This window comes from Leptosomus discolor, chromosome Z (assembly GCF_034619465.1).
Source record: "Leptosomus discolor isolate bLepDis1 chromosome Z, bLepDis1.hap2, whole genome shotgun sequence".
Lineage (NCBI taxonomy): Eukaryota > Metazoa > Chordata > Aves > Leptosomiformes > Leptosomidae > Leptosomus > Leptosomus discolor.
In genome coordinates, this window is record NC_141419.1 from 483,513 (window position 1) to 496,483 (window position 12,971).

The 12,971-nt window shown below is 62.8% G+C and overlaps 2 protein-coding genes across 2 annotated transcripts; both read right to left on the reverse strand.

The window, feature by feature from the left end:
* Nucleotides 1–1,299: 1,299 nt before the first annotated feature.
* Nucleotides 1,300–4,150, reverse strand: XKR8 (XK related 8). The gene is made up of 3 exons (XM_086480115.1): nt 3,858–4,150; nt 2,851–3,047; nt 1,300–2,078 (listed from the first exon to the last, which is right to left on the reverse strand). Exons 1-3 carry the CDS (start codon nt 4,148–4,150, stop codon nt 1,339–1,341), a joined length of 1,230 nt encoding a protein of 409 aa, XP_086336241.1. The 3' UTR covers nt 1,300–1,338.
* Nucleotides 4,151–6,751: 2,601 nt separating this feature from the next.
* Nucleotides 6,752–12,873, reverse strand: SMPDL3B (sphingomyelin phosphodiesterase acid like 3B). Its single transcript, XM_086479260.1, is given in 8 exon segments — nt 6,752–7,150; nt 8,154–8,287; nt 8,890–9,070; nt 9,224–9,396; nt 9,980–10,123; nt 10,703–10,800; nt 12,481–12,719; nt 12,820–12,873. Coding segments are annotated over 8 exon segments (1,422 nt in total).
* Nucleotides 12,874–12,971: the final 98 nt, after the last annotated feature.

Sequence of the window (12,971 nt, forward strand, 5' to 3'; positions counted from 1 at the left end):
GCCACTGCTCCAGCTGCGTCCTGCTGCCTCCCCTGCCCTGGCACCGGGTGGGGTCCCCTCCTGGAACAGGGTCCTGCCGGGAGGGTGGGTGACAGAGACGGGGAGAAAGGGCCCGGGGCAAACATTGTGGGCAGCCAGGACAGGCCATGGCTGCTGTGGGCAACAGCACCAAGGGCCGGGGGCTGTGACGGGCCCTGCTCAGGTTCTGACACGGAGCAGGGGCAGCCCGGCCAGGGAGCAGCAGGTGTCCGTGCCCAGGAGCCAACACTCACCACACCAACGGCCACCAACAGCTGAGAAACTGGTTGTGGCCAACACCAGCCCGGGCACCCCCCAGGGTGTGGCGGTGGGAGCACCAAAGGGACCAGGAGGTGTCCATCACAAGCCAGAAGCGCTGAGCCGCGCTGCGGCTGCACGCGGGGACACAGCCACTGCCCCCACCCCAGGAGGACACGGGCCCATGGCGCTGCTGCAGCCCCCACCCCACAAACAGCAACTGTCGGGGGCAGCAGCCATGGGGTGACCCGGCCAGCGCCGCTCCCGGAGCCCAGCTTCAAGCACAAAGCAGCAGCTTCATCCCTCTCTCCACCTGCAGCAGGGAGGGAAAGGCAGGGGGGGACCTGGCCAACAAGGCAAAGGGCAGAACCAACATTTCTGTCCACGGAGAATCCACACTGGAACGCACCTCCCCATTGGTTTCCGAAGGGGCACAGCCCCATGCACCCCGACCCTGCACCATCCCGCAACACGCTCCCCAGGGTGCGGGCACCCCACCGCCCAGCGCAGCTGCTCTCCCAGCACAGGGGAGTCCCTGCCGCCTTCTCCGTCCCTCCCTGAACATAGCGATAACAGGCAGTCTTTGACCTTAACAGGAGGAGGAGGAAAATCCTGGCTGGAAACCAAAAGATCAGCTGCTGCCAAGGAGGGAACAAGCTCTCCCCTACACTAGCACCCACCTCCCGGAGCAGCAACAGGTGCAGCAGGCACAGGCAGGCACAGCCAGAGAGAACAAACCATTGGGTTGGTTTTTTTTTTGTTTTGCTGGTTGTGTTTTGGTTTGGTTTTTTTTATGGAAAAAGCTAATAATAAATAACCAGAAAAGCTGACATGGCAGTGCAGCCACACTGTGCTGGACACCCTCCATGAACACCGCAGCTCTCCCCGTGGGCACAGCCATGGCAGCTGTGCTGTGTACCGTGGGACCTGCTGGGTGCTTACATGTCGCCCCAGTTTCTGCCAGGTCCCTCCAGCTGCCCAAAACAACAGCCTGGTGGGGCAGAACTGTGAGCAGGACTAACAAATCTTTCTCCCCAGCAACTCAGTTTGGAGGAGCCAGCCTCAGACAGCAGACTCAACAGTGGCAGCCCCATTCAGGACATGCTGCCCCGCTGGCCAGGAGATGGGGAACTGGGTCTGGGCCAGCCACTGCATCCGCCTGTTCACAAGGGCTGGCACTGGGAATGAGCGAAACTCCAGCCTGTCGCTCCCCTCGTTGGCATCCACCTCGTCGTAGCCGCCGTCTCGCTGTGCCCGCACGTTGGGGTGCAGCCACTTGTAGTAGGTGACTCTCAGCGCCAGCCCCAGCAGGTAGCAGGGCAGGGCAGCGGAGACCACTGGGACGAGGTACGAGTGTTCGTCCGAGGGGGACCGGCACCAGACCCAGGACAGGGCCAGCAGCGTGCTGTCCACCAGGATGAAGCCGTGATAGATGATGCTGCGGTACAGCGTCCTCCCCTGTGCCACGTTGAACCAGCTGAAGTAGAGGATCACGGCCACCACGGCCCGGTAGAGCTGCTCGGGGCCGGGTGACTCCATGAAGTCTGTGCCCTGCAGGCTGACCCAGAGGAACATCGCCAGCCACACGAGCGGGAAGTGGATGGCCACGCCGTAGGGCCAGAGCAGGGCAAAGAGGGCAACCGTGAGGATGCGGGGGCAGATGAGGAAGAGGTTCCACAGGAAGTAGACGACGGAGGAGCCCAGGCTCAGCTCGTACTTGTCCTGCAAGAAGGAGCGCAGCGACTGGTGGTAGTCCAGCAGAGACCAGGTCACACACAGGAACGCAGTGCAGATCCCCAGTCCTGCAAACACAATGGTGGAGATGCTGAGGGCAGATCGAGGGGGGCCCGGCCCGGCTCAAGCCTCCCCTGCCTGGCATTGCTAAAACGAGCTTCCACCAGCTCGCAAAGCGGCTGCTGCAGAGGGTTGGAGCCTCGGCACCCATGTCGCTCCCCTGGCCTTCCACCCTCCCTGAGGAGGAGGCGGCTGCTGCCTGGCCTTGCCCAGGAGATGGGGAAGAAGCGACAGGACCGAGCGGCTCTGTGGAGCCTGTCTCCCAGCCAGGGTGGCACCCAGCCCACACGGGCAGGAGGTGAGCGCTGGCTCCACCCAGCCAGCGCACGGTTGGGCTCCTCATTTCACTGCAGTGGCAGGTGCTCCCCGCCCCAGGAGAGGCACCGAAGCTTCCCTCGGTGGCCTGTGCTCCACCCTCCGTCCACGTCTACAGCAGTATCTCCCCACCCCACAGCACGCTCCTGATTTCTCTCCTGACCCTCAGCCTCTCCTGGAGCACGCAGGGGAAAGACCACAGTGGTCCCCCAGCTTTAACCCACCCACCCCAAGCCCAGCATAGTCCATGGGGGCACGTGAGCGCAGGACAGGGGTGCACCCTCCTGGTCACGTCAAGGGAAGGAGTGATGTGGGAGAAGAATGACGCCTCAAGCAAGGGCAGACGGCCCGTATCCTGATGGGTCCTGCAGCCCCTGGACAGTCCATCTGGTCTCTCCCATCCAGGCCCGCTCTGACCTCAATCCTGTCCCCCACAGCCCCCTCCCCCGGCCCCAGACCACTCACCCTGGGAGGGTTCTGCCTTGTTTGTCCGCAGGATAACGTAGAGGAGCAAGGTGAGCTGCGGAGTGTTCTCCAGGAAGGTCTCAAACAGGCGGAGCATGCTGATGTCGTGGGAGAGGAAGGCCATGTGGCTCTGCTCCTCCTCCTCCTCTGCCTTCGCCCAGCACACCTTCCAGCCCACCTTCAGAGCATGGAGGCACCTGCGTGGGGTCAGTGGTGAGAGGCTGCGGCGTGGCAGCGCAGCGCGCCCCTCCGTCCTCACGCCGCCCTGGCGGGACAACTTGAAATGCCCCGATCTGTGCTCAAACCACACCCGCCCCCTTCCCCAGCCGAGCACCACGGGGCCCACACGGTGCCACACGACGCCCACACGGCGCCCACTTGGTGCCCACACGGTGCCCGGCCGCGGTGGGAAGTTCGAGCCTGGAACTGAGCATCGCCCTGGGGGGAAGCGGCCGGATTATTTCCCCCCCGCAGGAGGGGGGGCACGGCGCAGCCACGCCGCTCCCCCGAACAGCCAGGGGAGCCCAGGCCCAGACAAGGGCTTGGGGCGTTCACGGCGCCCGCAGGCTCCGACACCCGGCCCTGCTCGGCTTGGCAAGAGGCCACCGGCAGCGGTGACAGCACCGGGAGACGGAGCGAAGGCGGTGCTTTGGGACGGGGGTGGGAAAGTTCAGCTAGAGGGACACGGGTGGCTCCCACCGGGCTCCAGCCCGGGGCTGGGCCAAACCGCTCTGCCCGGGGAGCCCCTGGGGCATCCCGACCCCCGGGGAGGGGGAGGCAGGGCGCTGGGTTGTCCCGGGGGCTCCCCGGGCAGAGCGGCGGGCGCGGGGGGTCAGGCCCCTCTCACCCCCGCAGGGGCAGGGCGAAGGGACGCCCCGGGAGGGCAGCGGGAGCGGCTGGGGCGGAGCGGCGGGGCTGGGGGCGACGCCGGGGGGCACCAGAGGGATGCCGGGGGAAGCCGGGGGGGGGGCGCGGGCGGGACGAGAGACGAGCGGAGGGCACCGTACCTGAAGAGGAAGCCGAGCTGGAGGAAGTGGAGGGCGGCGAGCAGCCACGGGGGCACGGCGGGGCGCAGGGCGGGCGGGTCGGCGCGCAGCCAGAGCCAGCTGCAGGCCTGGGTAGCGAGCGAGGCGGCGGCGAGCAGGGCCAGCGCCAGCGCGGCCCAGCCCGGCTGCCCGCCCCGCGCGTACCCCGCCGCCACCCACCCGTCCGCGCACACGTCCAGCGCCGCCGCCGCCGCCCCCGCCGCCGCCAGCGCCAGCTGCACCGGCCCGAACCGCGGCGGGGCGGCCCGCGCCATCGGCGGCCCCGCGCGCACCCGCCCGCTTCCCGGCCGCGCCCCGGGCGGGCCCCGCCCCCGCCCCACCGGCGGCCCCGCCCCCGCCGGCCCCCGCCGGCCCCCGCCGCCCTCGCGCCTCGCCGGGCCGGGCAGCCGCGTCCGGTAACACCGCCCCCTCCGTAACCCCGCCCCCCCCGGGTCAGCCCCCGCCCCCCCGGGAACCCCGCACCCCCCGGGGTCAGTCCCGGTAACGCCGCACCCCCCGGGTCAGCCCCCGCATCCCGCCGCCATCCCGCTGCGCCGCCCGGGCCGCCCCAGCTCCGCCCCCCGCCGCTCCCGCCCCGGCCCGGCCCCCCCTCCCCAGCTGCACCCCCGGGGCTCCCAGCACGGGGCAACCGCAGCCCCCCGGGCTCTTCCGGCGCGGTTCTCCCCACAGCCTTTCCGCTCGTTCCCGCCACCGGCCCCCGCGCGCGACTCGAGCGTCTCCCCGTCCGCCCCCGGGAGGCTCCTCCCAAACCGCCCAGGACCCCCGGGGGCCGGCGCCGCCGGGCTGGGGGCTGCCAGCTCTCCCCTCCCGTTGCCAACGGGAGGATTTCGGGGCGCAGCAGAACCCGCACCCACCGCCTCCCCCCCCGCCGCCCTTCGGGCCGGCGCTGGCTCCAGGGGGCTCCGGTGCCCGGGAGCTGGAGGGGACGGGGCTGCGGAGACGGCAGAGGGCCCCGCGGGGGACAGCCAGCCCTGCCGCGCCAGGAGCGGTGTTACCATCGGGTCTGAATTTTGAATAGCTAATTACTTTTCATTGATAATTAATTGCTTTTAATGAACAACTAACGTCTTGTATTTAATTATTTCCTGACGCAATCAGTTTACACGACGGTAAGAAACACACAAACCCTCCCTGATGCTCAGAGAGAGCGGGTGCAGCCCTCACGAAGATGGCCAAAGCCAGGGCTGCTGCGGGTGTGAAATTGTGCAGAACGCAGCACGGGGAGGCAGGTACGAGGAGTGAAATTGTACCTTCTCAGCTCGTTATCCACCTTATGGGATGAAACCACAGAAACAAAGGAATGTTGCTGTGAAGACTCTCACATCCTCCCCACCCTGATTTGTGTATCAGAGATCTTGATCAGTAAAATGACCAATGATTATATTAGCATAGAAATATTAATAAAGTCATATAATAGGGTGGACCAATCATTGTAAATGTCAAAACTAATAGCGGGCATAACATGCACGCTTATGTTAAAGACCATGACTTTGCAGAAAAAGGATATAAAATGCTGAATTTTGATGTAACTCTGAAGCACGTTCGGAGGAGCCATCCCCCGTGCTTCCCAGCGCTGCTGTACAGAAGTGCCGGCTTCTCTGCCACGGTGTAGGCAAGTCTGTTGGGAGGGCGACCCTCCGTCACCAGCGGGAGGGCGGGGGTGGGCAGAGGGGGCCCGGCCGCTACCAGCCTCCCACAGCAAAGCGGCTGCCCCGGAGCACCCCAGAGCACCCGCTCTGCAGAGGCACTGGCTGCGACGCCCCAGCGTGGCTGGCAGCTCTGCCCCCGGCGCCCCGCTCCCCCGACACAACGCACCCACGCCGCCCCGGCCGCCCTGCTGCGCCCACCACCGCCGCCGCCCATCTCCACGCCCGGCCTACGCCGCTCCTCGCCCTCGCAGCCCTCCCGCCCTTGGAGCCGGCCTGCGCCGCTCGGCGAGCGCCCCACGGGCAGCGCACCCACGACCTGCGGGAGCCGCCGGGGCGCACCCGGGGCGTGCTCAGGGTGCCTGGCCTCCCCCTGCCCTGGGAGAGCCCAGGGCGGCCTTTGGCGGGCAGCGCCAGTATCCCCTCGGTGTCTCGTTCACCCCAAGGGCCCACCGCCCCACCGCTTCCTACGGCTGCCCTCGAGGTGCCCCCAGAAGCCGGCAAGGCCCCAGGCTGCCAAACCACCAACTGTTCGGTGTTTCTCAGGGGTGAGGCGGGCAAGGGCCGCCCGCAGGGCCCAGCTGCAGGGAGAAACCAAGCGAGTTAAGGGAGCCCAGAAGGGAAGAGCTGCTTCATTAGAATCCAACTTTTTACCCTGGAGCCTCCTCGTGGGCACAGCCACGTGAAAGCCGTGGCCCAAACTTGGTGAAGTTCAAACACTGCCAAAAGAAGAACTAACCCCACCTGTCTTTGCTCCTAAGCCAAAGGCGAGGCCGCTGCGGCACAAGGCCACCAAAACAAGACCTTCTGGGTCGCCAGTTGCACGGTCCTTCCAGAACCAGTGTGTGCCACCACGAGGAACCCCTCCGGCAGCAGACATGTGGCAGCTCACAGCTCTCATCCACGGTGAGCTGAAGTCCACAGGGAGGCCTGGTCTTCATCTGAGCTGCGAGGCCACCGCAGAAGTCACAGCAGAAGGGAGACAGACCCCCTGATGTCAGTCAGTCCGGCACAAACAGACTGTAGCACTCGGTGCCCTTTCCCAACGTATCGAGCTTTTCTAGAACACTTCAAGTCAACACGATAGAGCTTTTGGCAAAAGGCACTGGCTCCGTCTCGGTTTCTGAGCAAGTTCTCAATGCCAACAGCATTGTCAGCTGCCAGTTCACATGCACGGTGAGCTTGTGCTCCCTCCGTTTTCTCTCACTCTCAGTCGTGACGGCGCTTGCTGGGACCGAGAACCCCTACGATCAGGCAGAGCACCAAAAGCTAGACGCTGGTGGCAGCAGACGCAGAGCCGCCGGCTCTAATGCACTCGTCGTATTTCGCGAAGTCGACCTCCCTGATGGCGCAGAGGTGATCGAGCCGGCAGGCCTCCTCGCAGCGGCTCAGGTCGTACCCGACCGAGTTGAACTGGTGGTACCGCTGCAGGAGGCGCGGGTCCCCCGCGATCCTCTCCAGCGCCGCCTGCATGGAGCGCGCGGAGCCGTCGGGCACCTGGAAGGCCGCCGTCAGCCTGTACTCTTCCTCCCACGCTGGGAACTCTTCCTCCCCTCCTGGGGCCATCATGTTGGCCTGCGTTAGGTTCAAGTAGTAGGTCACCATATCCTGCAGGGAGGGAAGAACAGGAGGACAAATCGGGGGAGGCTCAGCCCCCGAGTGAAATGCTTGGCTGGGACGCAGCCAGCCCCCTCTCCCAGACGCGGGGGTGCAGCACCAGGGGCGAGCTGCCTCCCAGCAGGCGCTTTGACCGAGGTGTGACCCTGGGGACAGGCACCTCAGGCGAGAGCCTCCAGGACTTGCCACAAAAGCATCCCGTTCTGTAAGGGATGGGTTTTCTCTGCTTGACTTTTATCTCCAAACACCAGGGAACCTGAGCCTGGCCCGCTTCAAAATCATTCTGTCACTTACTGCCAACACTGTCCGCTGGCAGAAGCCCGGGTTGGAGTAGTGCTACTGAGCAAAGTGATTTTCTCAACTGTGAGTAACTAAAGTTTTTCACAACTTCTGTTCTCAGCCTCTTGCCCTTCTCTCCACCAGCCCCCCCTGCCTCCCACGTGCATTCTACACGCCTCTCTCATGCTATGAACGGGTGCACAGGGCAGCTACGGAGCCGCTTTCTCCGTTGCAAAGAAAGGCACAAACACCCCACCCTCCACTCGCTGCACACAAGAGACAGAGGGAACAGAAGCTGCCCCTACAATTCACCTAAATTCAGATCCATTGCAAATGAATCAGTTTAGCGACTCGGGGGACCCAAATCATTTTCTACATGGTTCAAAGTTTTTGGAGGGGGTTTGACAAGTCTGTTAGTCCTCGAAGTGAAGTTCTGCAATCCGCACGACCTGGGTAGTAAAGCAAGTGTCAAAGGAGATGCTAAAGACATGAAGGACACGACAAAACCTGTCCTGCGCTGCCCTGGGAGCTCATCCCAGCAGCGGGTCCGGGCCAGCTGGCCGCGGGCGCATTGCCTTGACTCTTGCAAAACCTTTGTGCCAGACAGGCGGCTGGAACAGCCCGGCTGAGGGCTCTCCTAGGCAGCCACTTGGTCCCGCCCGTTAAACCAGCAGCTAAAGCACTCCTCCGAACGGCAGCACGCAGGGTCCCCTACCAACACCTGAAGGGTGTCTGGATCGTAGTCGACCACCCGGATCCCAGGGTTGTTGGCTCCATTGCTCACTCCAGGTAACGTTGTTTTCCAGGGAGTCACTCCAGGGGCCAGGAACATGACATTGACTGGAGAACCTTAACAGACAGGCAGAACAAACCCATGAGTGGGAGACCTTGGCTCGTATCACACCCTGTCCCCGCTGCAGGGAGCGCCCCAGGAACCGATGGCACTGCAGAGCGCGGCTTCGTCACCGGCCCCAGTTACACCAGCGCACGCACGAAGATCAGCGCGTTGGGCAGCACTGGGGATCGACCGCGGGACGGCTGCAGCTGAGAACGGGCTTTCTGCTGCTGGCGAAGAGCCCTGCAGCGAGGGTGCACAAGAGCCCCACGCTTCGCAGAGAGCCAGAGCACTACCCTAACCCCAAGCGAAGGTCCGTCACCGCTCCCTTACGTCTCAGCTGGTGTCCAAACCCCACCGTGAGGGAGCAGGCAAGAAGTTGCAAGGCACTGAGGGGAAACGACAAAATTTGAGGGTAAGCAGGAAGGAGGGATGGAGCTACAGGCTGGGGGTGGAGATCAGCACCACTGCTGTCACACGTTGACCAAAGCATTTCACAAGCCTCTTCTGGCCTCTCCGCCGCCTTCAGCCAACAGCCTCTGAACACTCTCACTGACGGCGACTTCCAGGGGGTCGGCAGGGCTCCCACGCAATGCTGGGGCGGCCAGAGCCGTACCTGTGTCACTGTAGAACATCCGGAAGCTGTCGGTGTGGTGGTGCCCAAAGAACTGCGCAGCGATCACCCGGTGGTGCTTCCGCACGATCCTCAGGTATCGGTCGTTAAAGCCGCGCCGGAACCAGGCCTTGCCTCGCTTCTTCTCGAAGAAGCCAGGAGGGACGTGCCCCACGAGGTAGACCTGCAGAAGCAAGAGTGGTGCTGAACGCGCAGCCCACGCTTCCCGCGGGGCGCTGCCTTGCTGCGACTGCACAGAGGGAGGAGCAGGAGCAAGAAGAGCTTCAGGGCTGGGAGAAGCCCTCTGCAAAGTTTGTTTGTTCCCTTCTTTTAATACCATTTCATCTGCTCTGGACGCGTTGGTCAGTGTTTCTTCCAGCCACTGGAACTGGCCTCCAGGATCTTCCTCACCAGCCGTCTCGTTGTTCTGGTCGTAGTACAGATTGGTATTGAGGACAACCACTCGCCCCCTCGTCCTTGGGCCGGGCAGCTTCTCGGTGTAGAAAGCTCCTGAAAAATGCAACCGACAGGGAAAGAGCTGGAGGTCTGGCCACGCTGGCTGCTGTGACCCCAGATCCCTTTGCTTCCACCCCTCCGCTCTCCTGGGCACTAGCCACAGCAGAGTCGTCGTCCGGACACGGTGCCAGCAGTGCTCTGACCGCTCCGGGACGGGGGTTTGGAGAGACTCTCCCTGCTCTGTGCCTCTGGTCGTGCTTGTGACTCCCCAGGTGAGGGGGGACCCTGCGTGGGGGCAGTGTGCAGCACCAGGAGCTGGGCTGTTCCACAGAGCCACAGTGCTGCCCGCACCAGTAGCCTTCTTAAAACATCTTTGTCCTTCCACTGCATCTCACCACTGCAGCCTCTGTAGGGACACTTTTCAGTAACTTGAGGAAAGCAGGAAAGACTAAAGCATAAAGAAATTTTTCTTCTCGCAAGCAGGAGAACTCAGTGCCAGAAATCAGCGTTAAATTGGACCCTTCTCTCCAAATACATACTGTTGCTCTGAGCATATAAGCAAGGAAAACCACTCTGGTATTCTCCTAACCACCCCATCTCCCCAGAGTGCTGCCAGCGTGAGCCAGCAGGGCCACACCTGCTCTGAAAAGAGGAATGGAAGCGTCATTCAGCCACGGACGCCACAGTTCAGCTGTTTGGTTGTAGATCCTGTGCTCCTTCCCTGGAAACTGGTTCTTGGGGTGGAAGTCATGATTGCCCATCGCTGCGTAGACTTTAGTACCTAGAGCCAGCGAAAAGGAGGCGCGGAGGCATCCCTGCTTGCCACGAGAGCTCCTCAGCACCAAAGCTCCCCAGGCACTCGCAGACAGCATGGCTTGAGAGCTTTGCAAAAGCGAATCATCCACCCACAGCCATGGGGCGGCATGGACTGGGAGTCCAACACTGCACAGACTGTCCCTCCTCGGGACAAGCCACCCCAGAGCCACGGCTTCACAGACCTCTCGGGGAGCTTCTGCCATCAGTAACACTCCTTCCCCCACTGCTGACACGGGTTAAGCGTGAGGAAATCTTGCAGCCTTTTCTGTCTTAATGACTAATTACAGAAACGTTTATTTTCCTCTCTTCTGAGTGAGTTAACCTGAAACAACGAGTGCACTAGCCTCAAACAATGAGTGTGCATCAGACACCTCAATTCAGGCATGCCTCACGCCACACAGCAACTAGGAAGAGGACAAACAAGTCCCAGGGACCAGAGCCCTTCCATGCCTTTTTCCCCTTCCCAGTTCGTCATTACTCCACCCTGCTAAACTCTCCCCACAAGCTCTGTGCCCACCTTCCCTCTCATCCCCCCACATCCTACCTGGAAATGTCTCTCTTATCAGAGAGGTCAGATTTTCTATTATGTGCAGAACCTTTTCTTCTCCAAGCTTCTCATTGGGGACGTGAGGAGTATCATCTCTAGAAAGAGAAAAGCAGCACAGCCACTGTGACAAGTCACTTGTGATAAGCAAGGCAGAGAAACTTGCTCACTTCCCTTTGTGCCTCGTAGAAAATAAAGTTGAAGCTTTTGGGCGCAGGACCTTTTCGGTTGTATTTTCTCCCCCCCATCCCTCAAGGGACGGGGTGGGGGTGAGCAAGCGGCTGTGGGGGGCTTTCCTGCTGGCTGGGGGGCTCAAACCACGACACCAAGGCACCGAAGGAGTTTCAAGGAATTGTCCAAAGGGAAGACAGGCTCCACTTTATGCTACTGTGAAAAACCTACATGCACGTGTACCAAGCGGAGTCTCACTCTGCCCCAGCCCATTTAACAGACAATAAATCTGACGGGAAATGTTGCAAGGAACGGCATTCTGCAATCTCAGGTCAACATCTGACCAGCAATAGTGAAGCAAAGCTGTTTGCACAGCTATTCGAACAGCAGAAAACCAGCTCTTGTTACAAGGAGCAGAGGAATGCCTCCAGCCGGGCAGTGATCACCGGGGTCTGCCTCCGGAGGCGCGGCAGGCACACGCGCTTCCATGTTTTCACCAATACGCTTCATGGCATTTGTAGGTGACGCTGGGCTGTCAACAAGCCCATCAAAGAGGAAGATCAAAATTCAAAACGGTGTCAAAGGACTGGGGGAAATAGTTTGAAGAAAAATGAAAAATCAACATAAAGTCATAAGGAGCAATAACTACTTCCAAGTGGGAACCATCATTTGCAGAGACAGCAAATGAAAACATGGGGGCAGGCAACAGCCAGGACTGGGGGTTACGGCAGGTTACAGGCTGATGTTGCACCTCCAGAAGAAAAGCAAGCATTGCAAGAGGACACCTGCACTTACAATAACTATGTAAAATAAAGCTTTTACTGCCTGCGAGTGCTGTTGAGGCCTCCTGTGGAAGAGGGCACCCACTTCTGGAGACCATACTAGGAGAAAACGTGTTCTATTTGGGGAGGTTCTTCATATTTCTGAAGCAAAACAGCTCTTCCTCGAGAGAAGCCTCCCAGGTGCCTCTTTATGGCTTGAAGAGGTGCCACAGGCCTGCCTTGCAATGCTCTCCCCCCACCGCCTCCAACAGGCAGGGCTTGGAAAGAGCACGTCCCATTCCTGGAGCACTTCGGGTGCTCGGAGTTTGCGTGACGTCAGGCAGAGCTGGCAACAACCACACAGAAAAGGCAGGACGATGAACTGTGATCCTTTCCTGACCTTATGTTTCTCACTCCTGGGGCTTGTTGGGAGCCTCTGGACGGTGTGGAGAGGCCTCGTTGCTGTCACGCTCTCCCCCCACGCCTACGTTTTGCATCGCAAGGCGCATCCTTACCTCCCCTCTCCCAAACGGTTACCTCGGAAAGAGCCCTGGATGCCCCCACAAGCTCCGTACGCCCCGGCCCCCCGCCTGTCCCTTCTCCCAGCCAAACCCCGGCAACCCACCGCGGCCCGAGAGCAACGGGCAGCCCCAGCCCCCGCTGCCGACCCCCGGGACGCCCGGCGTCCCTCCCCTCGGAGGAGCAGCTCTCACGAGGCAGACGCCGGCCCTCAGCCCCCCGCACGGCGGCGGGGGCGCGGAGCGGGCGAGCCGAGGAGAGCCCCGCCAGCTGCGGGGGGCGGGCGGGCAGCGGACCCCCTCCCGGCGGGGCCCGGCCCCTCCTCACCCGGTCCAGAGGACGAAGTCGGGGCGCTGCAGGCGGTCCCTCATGGCGCGGGCGGCGGAGGCGAGCAGGCGCCAGGGCGCGTCGCAGAGGTAGCTGCCCCAGGGCCCGGCGGCGGGCACGGCCCGGGAGCCGCCCGAGGGGCACACCTGCCCGGGGCCCGCCGCCGCGTCGTAGTCGGGGTCCCAGTGCAGGTCGGTGATGTGCCAGAAGCGCCCTGCCGCCGCCGGGAGAGGCCGGGGCTCAGCGGGACGGGGGGCGCGGAGCTGCCGCCGGGCACCGCCCGGAGCCCCCCGCCCGGCCGGGGAGCGGGGCGCGCCACCTGCCCTTACCTGGCAGGGCCGCGGCCAGCGGGCAGAGCAGGAGGAGCGCGACGGGCTGCAGGACGAGCTGCATGTCGGCCAGCGACTGCCGTGCCGTGCCGTGCCGTGCCGCGCCCTGCCCTGCCCCTCCACAGCCTCCCTCACCTCAGCTCGGCCGGGCAGTGCCCGCAC